Below are 14,502 nucleotides of genomic sequence, written 5' to 3' on the forward strand. Positions count from 1 at the left end.
TTACCTATGACTCTTGTTAGTTTGTTTAAAAATATTTAAGGAAACTCAGTTTGTTCCAAAAAACATCAAAATTGCCGTATGATTCCCAACATCACATTCCTATCCATTCAAATCAATAAACGTTCTCTTCCTTTATCAGTATAACTTGGAACATTGCAGAGAGTTGACATTCTTCATGAAGGCAGTAGAGGAATTTTCAGCAAGAGAAGACCAGCAAATTTGCAACTTGGTGAATGCACCATCTTAAGTGTTGGCACTTAGGGTGACACATGCTGTCAGTTCATCATGGAAATGCCAATGTTTCCAATCAAGTGTTTCTTTAGCACTTGCTACTTCATGATGCTCTTATAAATAAGCTGAATAAAACTCAATAATGAGTATACAGTTTTAGATACTGTTGTGGGGATGACCTCCCAGAGAATGCCACGGAGATCACATTACTGGCACTGAACATGGGTCCTGGTGCAGAAGGGAAAGAGGGTGTAGAGGGAAGCAGTAGTGATAGACTTGGTAGGGGAACAGAAAGGAGATTCTGTGGATGTGAATAGGATACCCGAATGCTGTGTTGCCTTTCAGGTGCCAAGTCAGGGACATCTCGGATTGCATCCATAACATTTTGGAGAGGGAGGGAGTGCAACCAGATGTCTTGGCACATATCAGTACTAATGATGTAGGAAGGAAAAGCAAAGAGGTCCTGAAAAGAGAATTTAGAGATCTAGATAGAAAGCTGAGAAGCAGGACCTCCCGGATAGTAATTTCTGCGTTGCTGCTTGTACCACACACAATTGAGGGTAGAAACAGGATGATTTGGCAAGTTAATGCATGGCTGAGAAGCTGGTGCAGGGGGCAGGGCTTCAGGTTCTTGAATCATTGAGATCTCCTCTTGGGGAGGTATGACCTGTTTAAAAGTGACATGTTGCACCTGAACCTGAGGGAAACTAATATTATGGCTGCCAGGTTTGTTAGAGCTGTTGGGATGAGTTTAAACTAATTTGGCAGAGGGGTGCGAACTAGAGTGAAGGGACTCAAGATGAGACAGGTGGTAAAAAAGCAAAGATAGTGTGCAGTTATACTGTCAGGGAGGACAGGCAGATGACAGGACATAACTGCAGCCAGCAGGGTGAGTATCAGTGCAATAGTGATGCATAATCAAAAGGGGTAGCAAATGCAGCACTCAAGTGTTATATCTCAATGCTCAGAGTATAAGAAGTAAGGTGGATGGTTTTGTTTTACTAATACAGATTGTCAGTTATGATGTAGCCATCACTGAATTGTAGCTGAAGTATGGTTGTAGTTGGAGCTGAATGTCCAAGGTTACATGTTATATCAAAGGGATAGGAAGGTCGGCAGAGGGAGAGGCATGACTCCGCTGGTAAAGAATGGTATCAAATCAATAGAAAGATGTGACATATGATAGGAAGGTGTTGAATCCTTATGGGTTGAGTTAAACTGCAAGGGTTAAGGGACCCTGATGGTAGTTATATACAGGCATTTTAACAATAGCTGGGATGTGGACCACAGATTACAACAGGAAATAGAAAAGGTGTGTCAAAAGGGCAATACTATGATAGTCATGGGAGATTTTCACATGCACGTCGTTTGGGAAAATCAGGTTGGAAATGGATCTCAAAGGAGTGAGTTTGTTGAATACCTAGGAGATGGCTTTTTGTTGTTGAGCCTACTTGGAGATCAGCTATACTGAATTCGGTATTACGTAATGAACTCTAAGTGATTGGGGAGCTTAAGGTAAAAGAACCCTTGGGAGACAGTGATCACAGTATGATTAAGTTCAACTTGAAATTTGATAGGGAGGAAGTAAATACTGACGTAGCAGTATTTCAGTGGAGCAAAGGAAACTACAGTAGTATGAGGGGGGGAGTTGGCCAAAGTAAATTGGAAGGAGATGCTGGGAGAGATGACAGCAGAGCAGCAATGATGTGAGTTTATAGGAAAAATGAGGAAGGTGCAGAATAGAAGTATTCTAAAAACAAAGAAATTTTCAAATGGCAAAATAGTACAACTGTAGCATACAAGGGAAGTCAAAGCTAATGTAAAAGCAAATGAGAGGGCAAACAACAAAGCAAAAATTAGTGGGAAGATGGGATTGAGAAGCTTTTAAAACCTTACAGACAGCAACTAAAAGAATCATTAGGAGGGAAAAGATGAAATGTGAAAGCAAGCTAGCAAACAATAGCAAAGTGGATAGTAAAAGCGTTTTCAAGTATGTAAAAATAAACGAGAGATGAGAGTGGATATAGGACCACTAGAAAATGAGGCTGGAGAAATAATAACAGGGGCCAAGGTGATGGCAGATGAACTAAATGACAATTTTGCATCAGTCTTCACTGTGGAAGACACTGGCAGTGTGCCAGATGTTGAAAGGTGTGAGGGAAGAGAAGTGAGTGCAGCTACTATTACAAGGGAGAAGGTGCTCAAAAAGCTGAAAGACCTAAATCACCTGAGCCAGATGAACTGCACCCTTGGGTTCTGAAAAGTAGCATTAGAGACTGTAGTGGCATTAGTAAGGATCTTTCAAAAATCATTGGACTCTGGCATAGTGCCAGAGGACTAGAAAATTGCAAATGTCACTCAACTCTTTAAGAAAGGAGGAAGGCAGTAGAAAGGAAATTATAGACCAGTTAGCCTGACCTCAGGGGTTGGGAATATTTTGGAGTCTATTGTTAAGGATGAGGTGATGGAGTACTTGGTGACACAGGACAAGATGACTTCAACATGGTTTCCTTAAGGGAAAATCTTGCCTGACGAACCTGTTAGAATTCTTTGAGGAGATTACAGTTAGGATAGATAAAAGGATAGATAAAGGGGATGCAGTGGATGTTGCTTATTTGGACTTTCAGAAGGCCTTTGACAAGGTGCCACACATGAGGCTGCTTACCAAGTTAAGAGCCCATGGCATTACAGGAAAGTTACTGGCATAGTTAGAGCATTAGCTGATTGGTAGAAGGTAATGAGGAATAAAAGGATACTTTTCTGGTTGACTGCCAGTGACTAGCGGTGTTCCACAGGGGTTGGTGTTAGGACCACTCCTTTTTATGCTATATATCAATGATTTAGATGATGGAATAGATAGCTTTGTCACCAAGTTTGTAGGTGATACAAAGATGGGTGGCGGGGCAAGTAGTGTTGTGGAAACGAGAGTGACAAACGAAACGCAGTGTTGGAAAATGCATGGTCATGGACTTTGGTAGTAGAAATAAATGAGCAGACTATTTTCTAAGTGAGGAGAAAACCCAAAAATCTGAGGTGCAAAGGTACTTGGGACTCCTTGTGCAGAACACCCTAAAGGTTAACTTGCAGATAGAGTCAGTGATGAGAAAGGCAAATACAATATTAGCATTATTTTCAAGAGGTCTAAACTACAAGAGCAGGGATGTGATGCTGAGGCTTTATAAGGCACTGGTGAGCCCTCACCTTGAGTATTGTGAACATTTTTGGGCTCCTCATCTAAGAAAAGATGTGCTGGCATTGGAGAGGGTTCAGAAGAGGTTCACAATGAAGGTTCTGGGAAAGAAAAGGTTGTCATATGAGGAACATTTGATAACTCTGGGTCTGCACTTGCTGGAATTTAGAAGGATGGTGGGGGGGAAATCTCACTGAAACTTTTTGAATGTTGAAAGGCTTAGACAATAGGTGTTTCCCATGATGGGGAAGACTAGGACAGGAGGGCACAGCCTCTGGATAGAGGGGCATGCATTTAAAACTGAGACGTGGAGAAATTTACTTAGCTGGGGGTATTGAATTTGTAGAATTATTATCACGAGCAGCTGTGGAGGCCAGGTCATTTAAGGCAGAGCTTGATCTGTTCTTGATTAGACTCAGCATCAAAGGTTATGGGGAGAAGGCTGGGGAGTGGGGCTGAGGAGGGGGGGAGAAAAAGGATCAGTCATAGTTGAATGGCAAAGCAGACTCACTTGTCCAAATGGCCTAATTCTGCTCCTATGTGTTAAAGTCTTATAGAAATTCATCATTTTATTGGTAAACAATGACAAAATTAATCTTTGTTTTAAATCTTTAGATCTCGGTTTATCAAATATGATTAATGCAGCAGAGGAAGACGAAATTAGAGTGCTGAAACATGCTGCTGAACTTTGCCTTGATCCAAATGTTGATTCCAAAGCTTCAACATCCACAACACCGTTTTTGTTAACATCACTGAATCAACCTTCAGGATGGAAAGCTATGAGAAGGCAAAATAAGGTACCATGGGTTTAATTGTTTTCTCAGGTATTTGCAGTTAATGCTGTCATTTGTATTGTGTGAGGAGGATTAAAGTTCATTATGCTTTCAGTAAGTTATAAAGCTTACTGTAACCTTCATGGTTTATCTGAGTTGATAAAAATGAACATTTTTTCTAGGACTCTTAGAATGGGGTTTTCAAGTGAGATCCATGTTGCGTTTCCTATCTTCATGCTGCGCCACAGTCCAAAAACACGTCGACTCCAACACATACCCAGACGGTACTCAGTCGGCTGCCCACTGTCACAATCTAGAGCGTGTATCAACCTCTGTTTAATGGTTCAAATGATTTTACAATTGGGCAAAGCTTGTGGAAAACTTCCAGCTGCGCCATGCAGAACTGCTGACATTTTCCCACATCAGTGGCAGAAATAGAAAGATTTATGCACATGTGACATACAGGCAGAATTAGAGCAATCAACTCATCAAGTCTGTTCTTCCATCACGGCTGATTTATTATCCCTCTCAACCCCATTCTTCTGCCTTTATTTCTGTAAACGTTGATGTCCTTACTAATCAAGAAACTATCAATATTTGCTTTAAATATACCCAATAACTTAGTCTTCACAGGCAAATGTGGCAATGAATTCCACAGATTCACCACCCTCTGGCTAAAGAAATTCCTCATCTCTGTTCTAAAGGGACTTCCTTCTATTTTGAAGTTGTGCCCTCTAGTTCCAGACTTCCTCACTTTGGGAAACGTCCTTTCCACGTGTACTCCAGCAAGTACAGGCCCAGAGCCATCAAATGCTCCTCGTACTGTAACTCTTTCATTCCTGGGTTCATTCTCATGAATAACCTCTGGATCTTCTCTCATGCCAGCACATCCTTCCGGAGATAAGGGGTCCAAAACTGCTCACAATATCCCAAATGCGGTAAGACCGATGCCTAATAAAGCCTCAGCATTTCATCCCTGCTTTTATATTCTAGTCCTCTTGAAATGAATGCTAACATTGCATTTACCTTCCTTACTACCAACTTGACTTGTAAGTTAACCTTTAGCGAATCCTGCACGAGGACTCCCAAATTCTTTTGCACTTCTGATTTATGATTTTCTTCCTTGTTTAGAAAATAGTATACACCTTTATTCCTTCTACCACAGTGTTTGACCATGCACTTCCCTACATTATATTCCGTCTGCCACTTGTTTGTCCATTCTCCTGATCTGCCTAAGCCCTCTGCAGACTCTCCCCACTCCTTCGACACTTTTCCTCCAACTATCTTTGTATCATCTGCAATCATGGCCACTATGACATCAATTCCATCATACAAATCACTGACATTGTGAAGAGAAGCAGTCCCAACACTGACCCTTGCGGGACACCATTAATCACCTACAGCCAACCAGAAAAGGCCTCCTTTGTTCCCACTCTTTGCCTCCTGCCAATTAGCCAATCGTTTATTCATGCTTGTATCTTTCCTGTAATACTGTGGCTTCTCATCTTGTTTAGCAGCCCTATGCGTGACACCTTGCCAAAGACAACCTTGGCATTCTCTCTGAATATTCACAACTATTCCTGGTTTTTTGGAAACCTCTTGAGATATTACAGATATTAGATTGAGTCTTTTCTATAGGTTTCTATGTAAGTCTATTATCATTATCTATTCACTTGATATACTGATCTATTATTTATTTCTGAAAGATTTGCAACAATCTCTCAGAAACAAATAATAGATTTGCTATTTGATCCATGGTCAGACTGACACACTGCTCAATGAATTATTTATATATGTTTGCTCATTGTTAATTGTTGCAAACTGCTTGATTATCTCCCCAGTATGATGTTGGCAGAGCCACCTGATAGATGGGTGCATTTTAGTTATAGCACATTTAAAATGCCAGATCATCATTATTGCTAATGAATTAAATCAAAGAAATGTTTATGGATGGTGCTATATATAATCAGTTTGTGGGGAAAAATGTTGAATATTTGATGATATAAAATCATATCATGGAAAGCGGCCAGTGCGTGAGTGGGCCAGTGAAGGAGTGGAGCTTTGAGGCTTTGAATCAAGAGATTCTGGCAGTTTTGGCAGTTGGTTTGTGCAATCAAGTCAATCAAGATTTGAATAGATCAGCAGAAAGCTGTTGATTAGACAATCAAGATTTGAGTAGCTCAGACTCAGCAGAAAGCAGCTGATTGGGCAGTCGAGGTCAGGTGACCAAACATTTTGAAAAGCTCAAGCAGATAAATAGAGGGATAGCTCAAGCGAAGCGGCCAGTGCGTGAGTGGGCCAGTGAAGGAGTGGAGCTTTGAGGCTTTGACTCGAGAGATTTCGACGAGAAGAGGCGGAGGACAAGCTAGCTCGCAGTTAGTTTTTACAATGTCTGCTGAGATGGTGATGTGCCTCTCATGTGAAATGTGGTAGTCTTGGGAGAACGCCCCTCTCCCGCAGAGTCACATCTGCCAGAAGTGCATACGGCTGGGCGATCTGGAAGACCATGTAAGGAATCTGGAGCAGCAGCTGGATGACCTTTGACTCATAAGGGAGAATGAGGCAGTCATAGATGAGAGCTACACGGAGGTAGTCACACCTAGGCTGTCGGAAGCAGGTCGTTGGGTGACGGTCAGAGGGGGGAAGGCGAAGGTGAGCAGACAGGTAGTGCAGAGCACCCCTGTAGCCATTCCCCTGAATAATAAGTTTACCATCCTGGATACTGTTGGCGGGGACGACCGACCAGGTGTGAGCCACGGTGGCAGAGCCTCCGGCACTGAGTCTGACCCTGTGGTGCAGAAGGGTGGGACGGAGAAGAGGAGAGCTGTCGTCATTGGAGACTCTATAGTCAGGGGAGCAGACAGGAGATTTTGTGGACGTGAGAGGGGCACCTGCATGGTTTGTTGCCTCCCGGGTGCCAGGGCGCGGGATGTCTCTGACCGGGTGCACGATATCCTGGTACGAGAGGGAAAGCAACCAGAAGTCGTGATACATGTTGGGACCAACGACATAGGCAGGAAGAGGGATGAGGCCCTGAAGTGTGAGTTGCGGGAATTAGGCAGAAGGCTGAAGAACAGGACCTCAAGGGTGATGTTCTCAGGATTGCTGCCAGTGCTACGTGACAGAGATGGTAAGAATTGGAGGAGATGGCAGTTGAATGCGTGGCTGAGGAGTTGGTGCAGGGAGCAGGGTTTTAGATTTTTAGATCATTGGGATTTCTTCTGGGGAAGGTGGGACCTGTACAGATTGGATGGGTTGCACCTGAACTCGAGGGGGAGCAATATCCTTGCAGGTAGGTTTGCTAGCACGGTTCGGGAGGGTTTAAACTAATTTGCGAGGGGGATGGGACCCAGAGCGATACAGCAGTGAAAGAAGTGCATGGAGTAAAGCCAGATCTAACATACAGAGAGGCTTTGAGGAAAGAGAAGCAGAATAAATGGTGTAAAGAGAGTAAGGTAGAAGGGCTGAAATGTGTGTACCTCAATGCAAGAAGCATCAGGAACAAAGGTGATGAACTGAGAGCTTGGATACATGCATGGAATTATGATGTAGTGGCCATTACAGAGACTTGGCTGGCACCAGGGCAGGAATGGATTCTCAATATTCCTGGATTTCAGTGCTTTAAAAGGGATAGAGAGGGCGGAAAAAGGGGAGGAGGGGTGGCATTACTGGTCAGGGATACTATTACAGCTATAGAAAGGGTGGGTAATGTAGCAGGATCCTCTTTTGAGTCAATATGGGTGGAAGTCAGGAACAGGAAGGGAGCAGTTACTCTACTGGGGTTATTCTATAGGCCCCCTGGTAGCAGCAGAGATACAGAGGAGCAGATTGGGAGGCAGATTTTGGAAAGGTGCAAAAATAACAGGGTTGTTATCATGGGTGACTTTAACTTCCCTAATATTGATTGGCACCTGATTAGTTCCAAGGGTTTAGATGGGGCAGAATTTGTTAAGTGTGTCCAGGATGGATTCCTGTCACAGTATGTGGACAAGCCAACCAGGGAGAATGCCATACTAGATCTAGTACTAGGTAATGAACCGGGTCAGGTCACAGATCTCTCAGTGGGTGAGCATCTGGAGGACAGTGACCACTGCTCCCTGGCCTTTATAATTATCATGGAAAAGGATAGAATCAAAGAGGACAGGAACATTTTTAATTGGGGAAAGGCAAATTATGAGGCTATAAGGCTAGAACTTGCGGGTGTGAATTAGGATGATGTTTTTGCAGGGAAATGTACTATGGACATGTGGTCGATGTTTAGAGATCTCTTGCGGGATGTAAGGGATAAATTTGTCCCGGTGAGGAAGATAAAGAATGGTAGGGTGAAAGAACCATGGGTGACAAGTGAGGTGGAAAATCTAGTCAGGTGGAAGAAGGCAGCATACATGAGATTTAGGAAGCAAGGATCAGATGGGTCTATTGAGGAATATAGGGAAGCAAGAAAGGAGCTTAAGGGGCTGAGAAGAGCAAGAAGGGGGCATGAGAAGGCCTTGGCGAGTAGGGTAAAGGAAAACCCCAAGGCATTCTTCAATTATGTGAAGAAAAAAAGCATGACAGGAGTGAAGGTAGGACCGATTGGAGATAAAGGTGGGAAGATGTGCCTGGAGGCTGTGGAAGTGAGCGAGGTCCTCAATGAATACTTCTCTTCAGTATTCACCAATGAGAGTGAACTTGATGATGGTGAGGACAATATGAGTGAGGTTGATGTTCTGGAGCATGTTGATATTAAGGGAGAGGAGGTGTTGGAGTTGTTAAAATACATTAGGACAGATAAGTCCCCAGGGCTGACGGAATATTCCCCAGGCTGCTCCACGAGACGAGAGAAGAGATTGCTCAGCCTCTGGCTAGGATCTTTATGACCTCATTGTCCACGGGAATGGTACCGGAGGATTGGAGGGAGGTGAATGTTGTTCCCTTGTTCTAAAAAGGTAGTAGGGATAGTCCGGGTAATTATAGACCAGTGAGCCTTACGTCTGTGGTGGGAAAGCTGTTGGAAAAGATTCTTAGAGATAGGATCTGTAGGCATTTAGAGAATCATGGTCTGATCAGGGACAGTCAGCATGGCTTTGTGAAGGGCAGATCGTGTCTAACAAGCCTGATAGAGTTCTTTGAGGAGGTGACCAGGCATATAGATGAGGGTAGTGCAGTGGATGTGATCTATATGGATTTTTGTAAGGCATTTGACAGGTAGGCTTATTCAGAAAGTTAGAAGGCATGGGATCCAGGGAAGTTTGGCCAGGTGGATTCAGAATTGGCTTGCCTGCAGAAGGCAGAGGGTGGTGGTGGAGGATTGTGACTAGTGGTGTCCCACAAGGATCTGTTCTGGGACCGCTACTTTTCGTGATTTTTATTAACGACCTGGATGTGGGGGTAGAAGGGTGGGTTGGCAAGTTTGCAGACAACACAAAGGTTGGGGGTGTTGTAGATAGTGTAGAGGATTGTCAAAGATTGCAGAGAGACATTGATAGGATGCAGAAGTGGGCTGAGAAGCGGCAGATGGAGTTCAACCCGGAGAAGTGTGAGGTAGTACACTTTGGAAGGACAAACTCCAAGGCAGACTACAAAGTAAATGGCAGGATACTTGGTAGTGTGGAGGAGCAGAGGGATCTCGGGGTACATGTCCACAGATCCCTGAAAGTTGCCTCACAGGTGGATAGGGTAGTTAAGAAAGCTTATGGGGTGTTAGCTTTCATAAGTCGAGGGATAGAGTTTAAGAGTCGCGATGTAATGATGCAGCTCTATAAAACTCTGGTTAGGCCACGCTTGGAGTACTGTGTCCAGTTCTGGTCACCTCACTATAGGAAGGATGTGGAAGCATTAGAAAGGGTACAGAGGAGATTTACCAGGATGCTGCCTGGTTTAGAGAGTATGCATTATGATCAGAGATTAAGGGAGCTAGGGCTTTACTCTTTGGAGAGAAGGAGGATGAGAGGAGACATGATAGAGGTGTACAAGATAATAGGAATAGATAGAGTGGATAGCCAGCGCCTCTTCCCCAGGGCACCACTGCTCAATATAAGAGGCCGTGGGTTTAAGGTAAGGGGTGGGAAGTTCAAGGGGGATATTAGGGGAAGGTTTTTTACTCAGAGAGTGGTTGGTGCGTGGAATGCACTGCCTGAGTCAGTGGTGGAGGCAGATACACTAGTGAAGTTTAAGAGACTACTAGACAGGTATATGGAGGAATCTAAGGTGGGGGCTTATATGGGAGGCAGGGTTTGAGGGTAGGCACAACATTGTGGGCCGAAGGACCGGTACTGTGCTGTACTATTCTATGTTCTATAAAATATCAATGTTCCAAGCTTTCTAGTAAAGAAAAAAAAATGATCATTTTAATTTTTACTATTTTTAATAGAAGGGAAAAAATTTCACTGTACCAGAAGTAATGCTAATGATTTCTTCTCAACAAGAAGAAGCCTTAAATAATATAAAAGGTGAGCAATTTCAGCATTCATATTTTTCCAAGTGAATTATCAAGTCTTAAAAACTTCAGCCTTTTGAAATTGTTTCTTAAAATATTTTGCCTGGTACATTCATTTCTATTGGTGTGTTTTTCTGCTCAGTTGCAAACAAATACAGTGGATTCCAGTTAATGGGGACATATCGGGACATGTACATTTTTGACCAAATTAAGCAGCTACCCCAATTAGCTGAAGATTCATGGAAATAGTTAAAATGATATTAAAAAAATACAAACTACCATTTCACTGAGTAACAAATTATGTCTTTAAATTAAAATACAGAACAAATTAGAGTACTTCCAACTGGTGGTTGTCTGTGGTATCTGATGATGACTGGAAACTGGTGTGGGAGAGTTTTTAAAGTATAAAGCCATTGCCCTGGACCGTTCCACTCTCTAGAAGTTGGAAGTCTGGGTCCAGTGGGGTGAGTAGATGTCACAACTTGGGTCTTCACTGGTTGTGCTGGATGAGCATGACTTCTGTGCCTGGTCATGCCCTTCGCTCTCCACGTGGCGTTGCATAACCACCTTCCTACCTTCTTGGCTGTTGGATCTCACTGTAGATCTCATCCACCCAGTCCACCAGAGCTGACTTTGCATGTGAGGACAAACATGTCCTCGTCTCACCGGGTGTGAGATCCACTGGCTGTCCTCACCTGGTTTAGCCTGTCTGCCTAAGCCACATTCTGGGGTGTGGCCGCTGTCGCATGCAAGCAGCTGCTTGGAGCCACAGGTGTTAGTTGAGTGTATGCTGGGGGCCAAAGGTAAGATTCAAGATGGTGGTTGATACCTTCAAATTCTTCGTAGTGTTCCTAACTTGTTGAAGTAGTGATATTGTTTCCTTTTCACTCCCAGCCATTTCTGGCATTTCCAAGTCTGAATTCTTGACACTGCGGTGAGCAAAGCAATTCTTATTGCTTATTTCTTGGCAGCTATCAGTGACAAAAATCATTGCTTTTTGAACACAAACGCATGTAACTGATATTATCTTAAAACTGTTCGCTGTGATCACGATGTAGAGTCTGTCACCCACACGATGTGCACGTGACCAACGCTAGTTAGAAAATGTTTGGCAAAAGTCTCATACCTGAAGTAGGTGGCATATTAAAGTGAATCTGGCTGTTTTCTCGATTTGTTTTTGTTTTTTTTAAAGAGTTGTTCCAAATAAGCGGCTGCTCCGATTAACCAACAGCCCAATTAACCAGAAGCCACTGTATTGCTGTAGTTGCAAATTTTATGTTGCTTCTGTTTTAAACCATTATTGCAGATTGGGTACAAATAGGGGGAAAATGGAGGAGATGATTGTTTGGGAGATGTGATTTCTATTTGAATAAAGTAATTAAGCTACCGGACCATTGTCCTGTTTGTAGTTTGTTTTAAATGTGCAAAGATATCATCCATATAAGACTTTATAGTGAAAGAAATGATTGAAGAGTAAAAATACAAATAAAAAGTCTGTGCATTTATTCAGATTACTGCTGAACATTAAAAGAAACCAACAAGTGTTACTTTAGCGCATCTCCAACTTTTCAAGTTTTAATTTTTTTTAAAAATTGTTTAGATTATAGTTCATAACTAAGTCCATATTAATTAGATAATTTTGGAAAACATGAACTGAGATTGCTTGTTTTGACACTCTTTTCAATTTTTATGCTGTCAGATTCCAAGCTTCTCCTTTGTCTTTATTTTATAAATTTAAATAAACAAAAAAGCAGAAATAATTTTGTTTGGAAAACACTTTTTTTCCATTAGAATGGAAGGATGATTTTGTATGCACTGAAGATCCAGAATCTGGGCATAATGGCTGTACAGATAGGTCCATATGTATTACAGGTATGTTTAAACGTAATAAGAACATAAGACTTTAGAAAATCAAGTTGAAACATTGTTTAAAAGGAATGTGGACTCACTTTCAGGGAATTTGTGGTTCATGCTCTATTATTTGTTGACTTTTTATTGCTTGCATGATTTGTTTGAGTTATAGAAAAGTACAGCACAGAAATAGGCCATTCTGCTATAAGTCCATGCCAAACAATTTAAGCTGCATAGTCCATTCAATCTGTACCCGGACCACTGCTATCCGTACTCCTGCTATCCATGTAACTATCCAAATTTCTCTTATAACCATATAACAATTACAGCATGGAAACAGGCCATTTCGGCCCTTCTAGTCCGTGCCGAACTCTTACTCTCACCTAGTCCCACCGACCTGCACTCAGCCCATAACCCTCCATTCCTTTCCTGTCCATATAGCTATCCAATTTAACTTTAAATGACAACCATCAAACCTGTCTCAACCACTTCTGCTGGAAGCTCGTTCCACACAGCTACCACTCGCTGAGTAAAGAAGTTCCCCCTCATGTTACCCCTAAGCTTTTGCCCCATAACTCTCAACTCATGTCCTCTTTTTTGAATCTCCCCCACTCTCAATGGAAAAAGCCTATCCACGTCAACTCTATCTATCCCCCTCATAATTTTAAATACCTCTATCAAGACCTCCCTCAACCTTCTACACTCCAAAGAATAAAGACCCAACTTGTTCAACCTTTCTCTGTAACTTCGATGAAACCCAGGTAACATTCTAGTAAATCTTCTCTGTACTCTCTCAATTTTGTTGACATCTTTCCTATAATTCGGTGACCAGAACTGTACACAATACTCCAAATTTGGCCTTACCAATGCCTTGTACAATTTCAACATTACATTCCAACTCCTATACTCAGTGTTCTGATTTATTAAAGGCCAGCATCCCAAAAGCTTTCTTCACCACCCTATCCACATGAGATTCCACCTTCAGGGAACTATGCACCATTATTCCTAAATCCCTCTGTTCTACTGCATTCTTCAATGCCGTACCATTTACCATGTATGTCTTATTTTGAATAGTCCTACCAAAATGTAGTACCTCACATTTATCAGCATTAAACTCCATCTGCCGTCTTTCAGCCCACTCTTCTAACTGGCCTAAATCTTTCTGCAAGCTTTGAAAACCTACTTCATTATCCACAACTCCACCTATCTTAGTATCATCTGCATACTTACTAATCCAATTTACCACCCCATCATCCAGATCATTAATATATATGACAAACAACACTGGACCCAGTACAGATCCCTGAGGCACACCACTAGACACCGACCTCCAATCTGACACACAGTTATCCACCACTACTCTTTGGCATCTCCCACCCAGCCACTGCTGAATCCATTTTACTTCTTCAATATTAATACCTAACGATTGAACCTTCCTAACTAACTTTCTGTGTGGAACCTTGTCAAAGGCCTTACTGAAGTCCATATAGGCAACATCCACCGCTTTACCCTCGTCAACTTTCCTAGTAACCTCTTCAAAAAATTCAATAAGATTTGTCAAGCATGACCTTCCACGCACAAATCCATGTTGACTGTTCCTAATCAGACCCTGTCTATCCAGGTAATTATATATACCGTTTCTAATAATACTTTCCATCAATTTACCCACCATTGATGTTAAACTCACAGGCCAATAATTGCTAGGTTTACTCTTAGAACCCTTTTTAAGCAAAGAAACAACATGAGCAATACGCCAATCTTCGGGCACCATCCCAGTTTCTAATGACATTTGAAATATTTCTGTCAGAGCCCCTGCTATTTCCACACTAACTTCCCTCATGGTCCTAGAGAATATCCTGTCAGGACCTGGAGACTTATCCACTTTTATATTCCTTAAAAGCAGCAGTACTTCCTCTTCTTTAAGCATCATGGTTTCCATAACTACCCTACTTGTTTCCCTTACCTTACACAATTCAATATTCTTCTCCTTAGTGAATACCGAAGAAAAGAAATTGTTCAAAATCTCCCCCATCTCTTTT

The 14,502-nt window shown here is 42.3% G+C and overlaps 1 protein-coding gene across 4 annotated transcripts in view; it reads left to right on the top strand.

Annotated features, from left to right (window-relative positions):
• The window catches only part of acd (ACD shelterin complex subunit and telomerase recruitment factor), a 53,691-nt gene that overhangs the window by 15,183 nt on the left and 24,006 nt on the right, over positions 1-14,502 (top strand). For all 4 annotated transcript variants that reach the window (XM_072279506.1, XM_072279508.1, XM_072279507.1 and 1 more), the window contains 3 exons: positions 4,037-4,218; positions 10,547-10,625; positions 12,404-12,484. In XM_072279506.1, the coding sequence (XP_072135607.1) occupies positions 4,037-4,218; positions 10,547-10,625; positions 12,404-12,484 (342 nt within the window). The remainder of the gene's footprint in view (positions 1-4,036; positions 4,219-10,546; positions 10,626-12,403; positions 12,485-14,502) is intronic.

Source organism: Mobula birostris, chromosome 15, assembly GCF_030028105.1.
Source record: "Mobula birostris isolate sMobBir1 chromosome 15, sMobBir1.hap1, whole genome shotgun sequence".
NCBI classification, from domain to species: Eukaryota; Metazoa; Chordata; class Chondrichthyes; order Myliobatiformes; family Myliobatidae; genus Mobula; species Mobula birostris.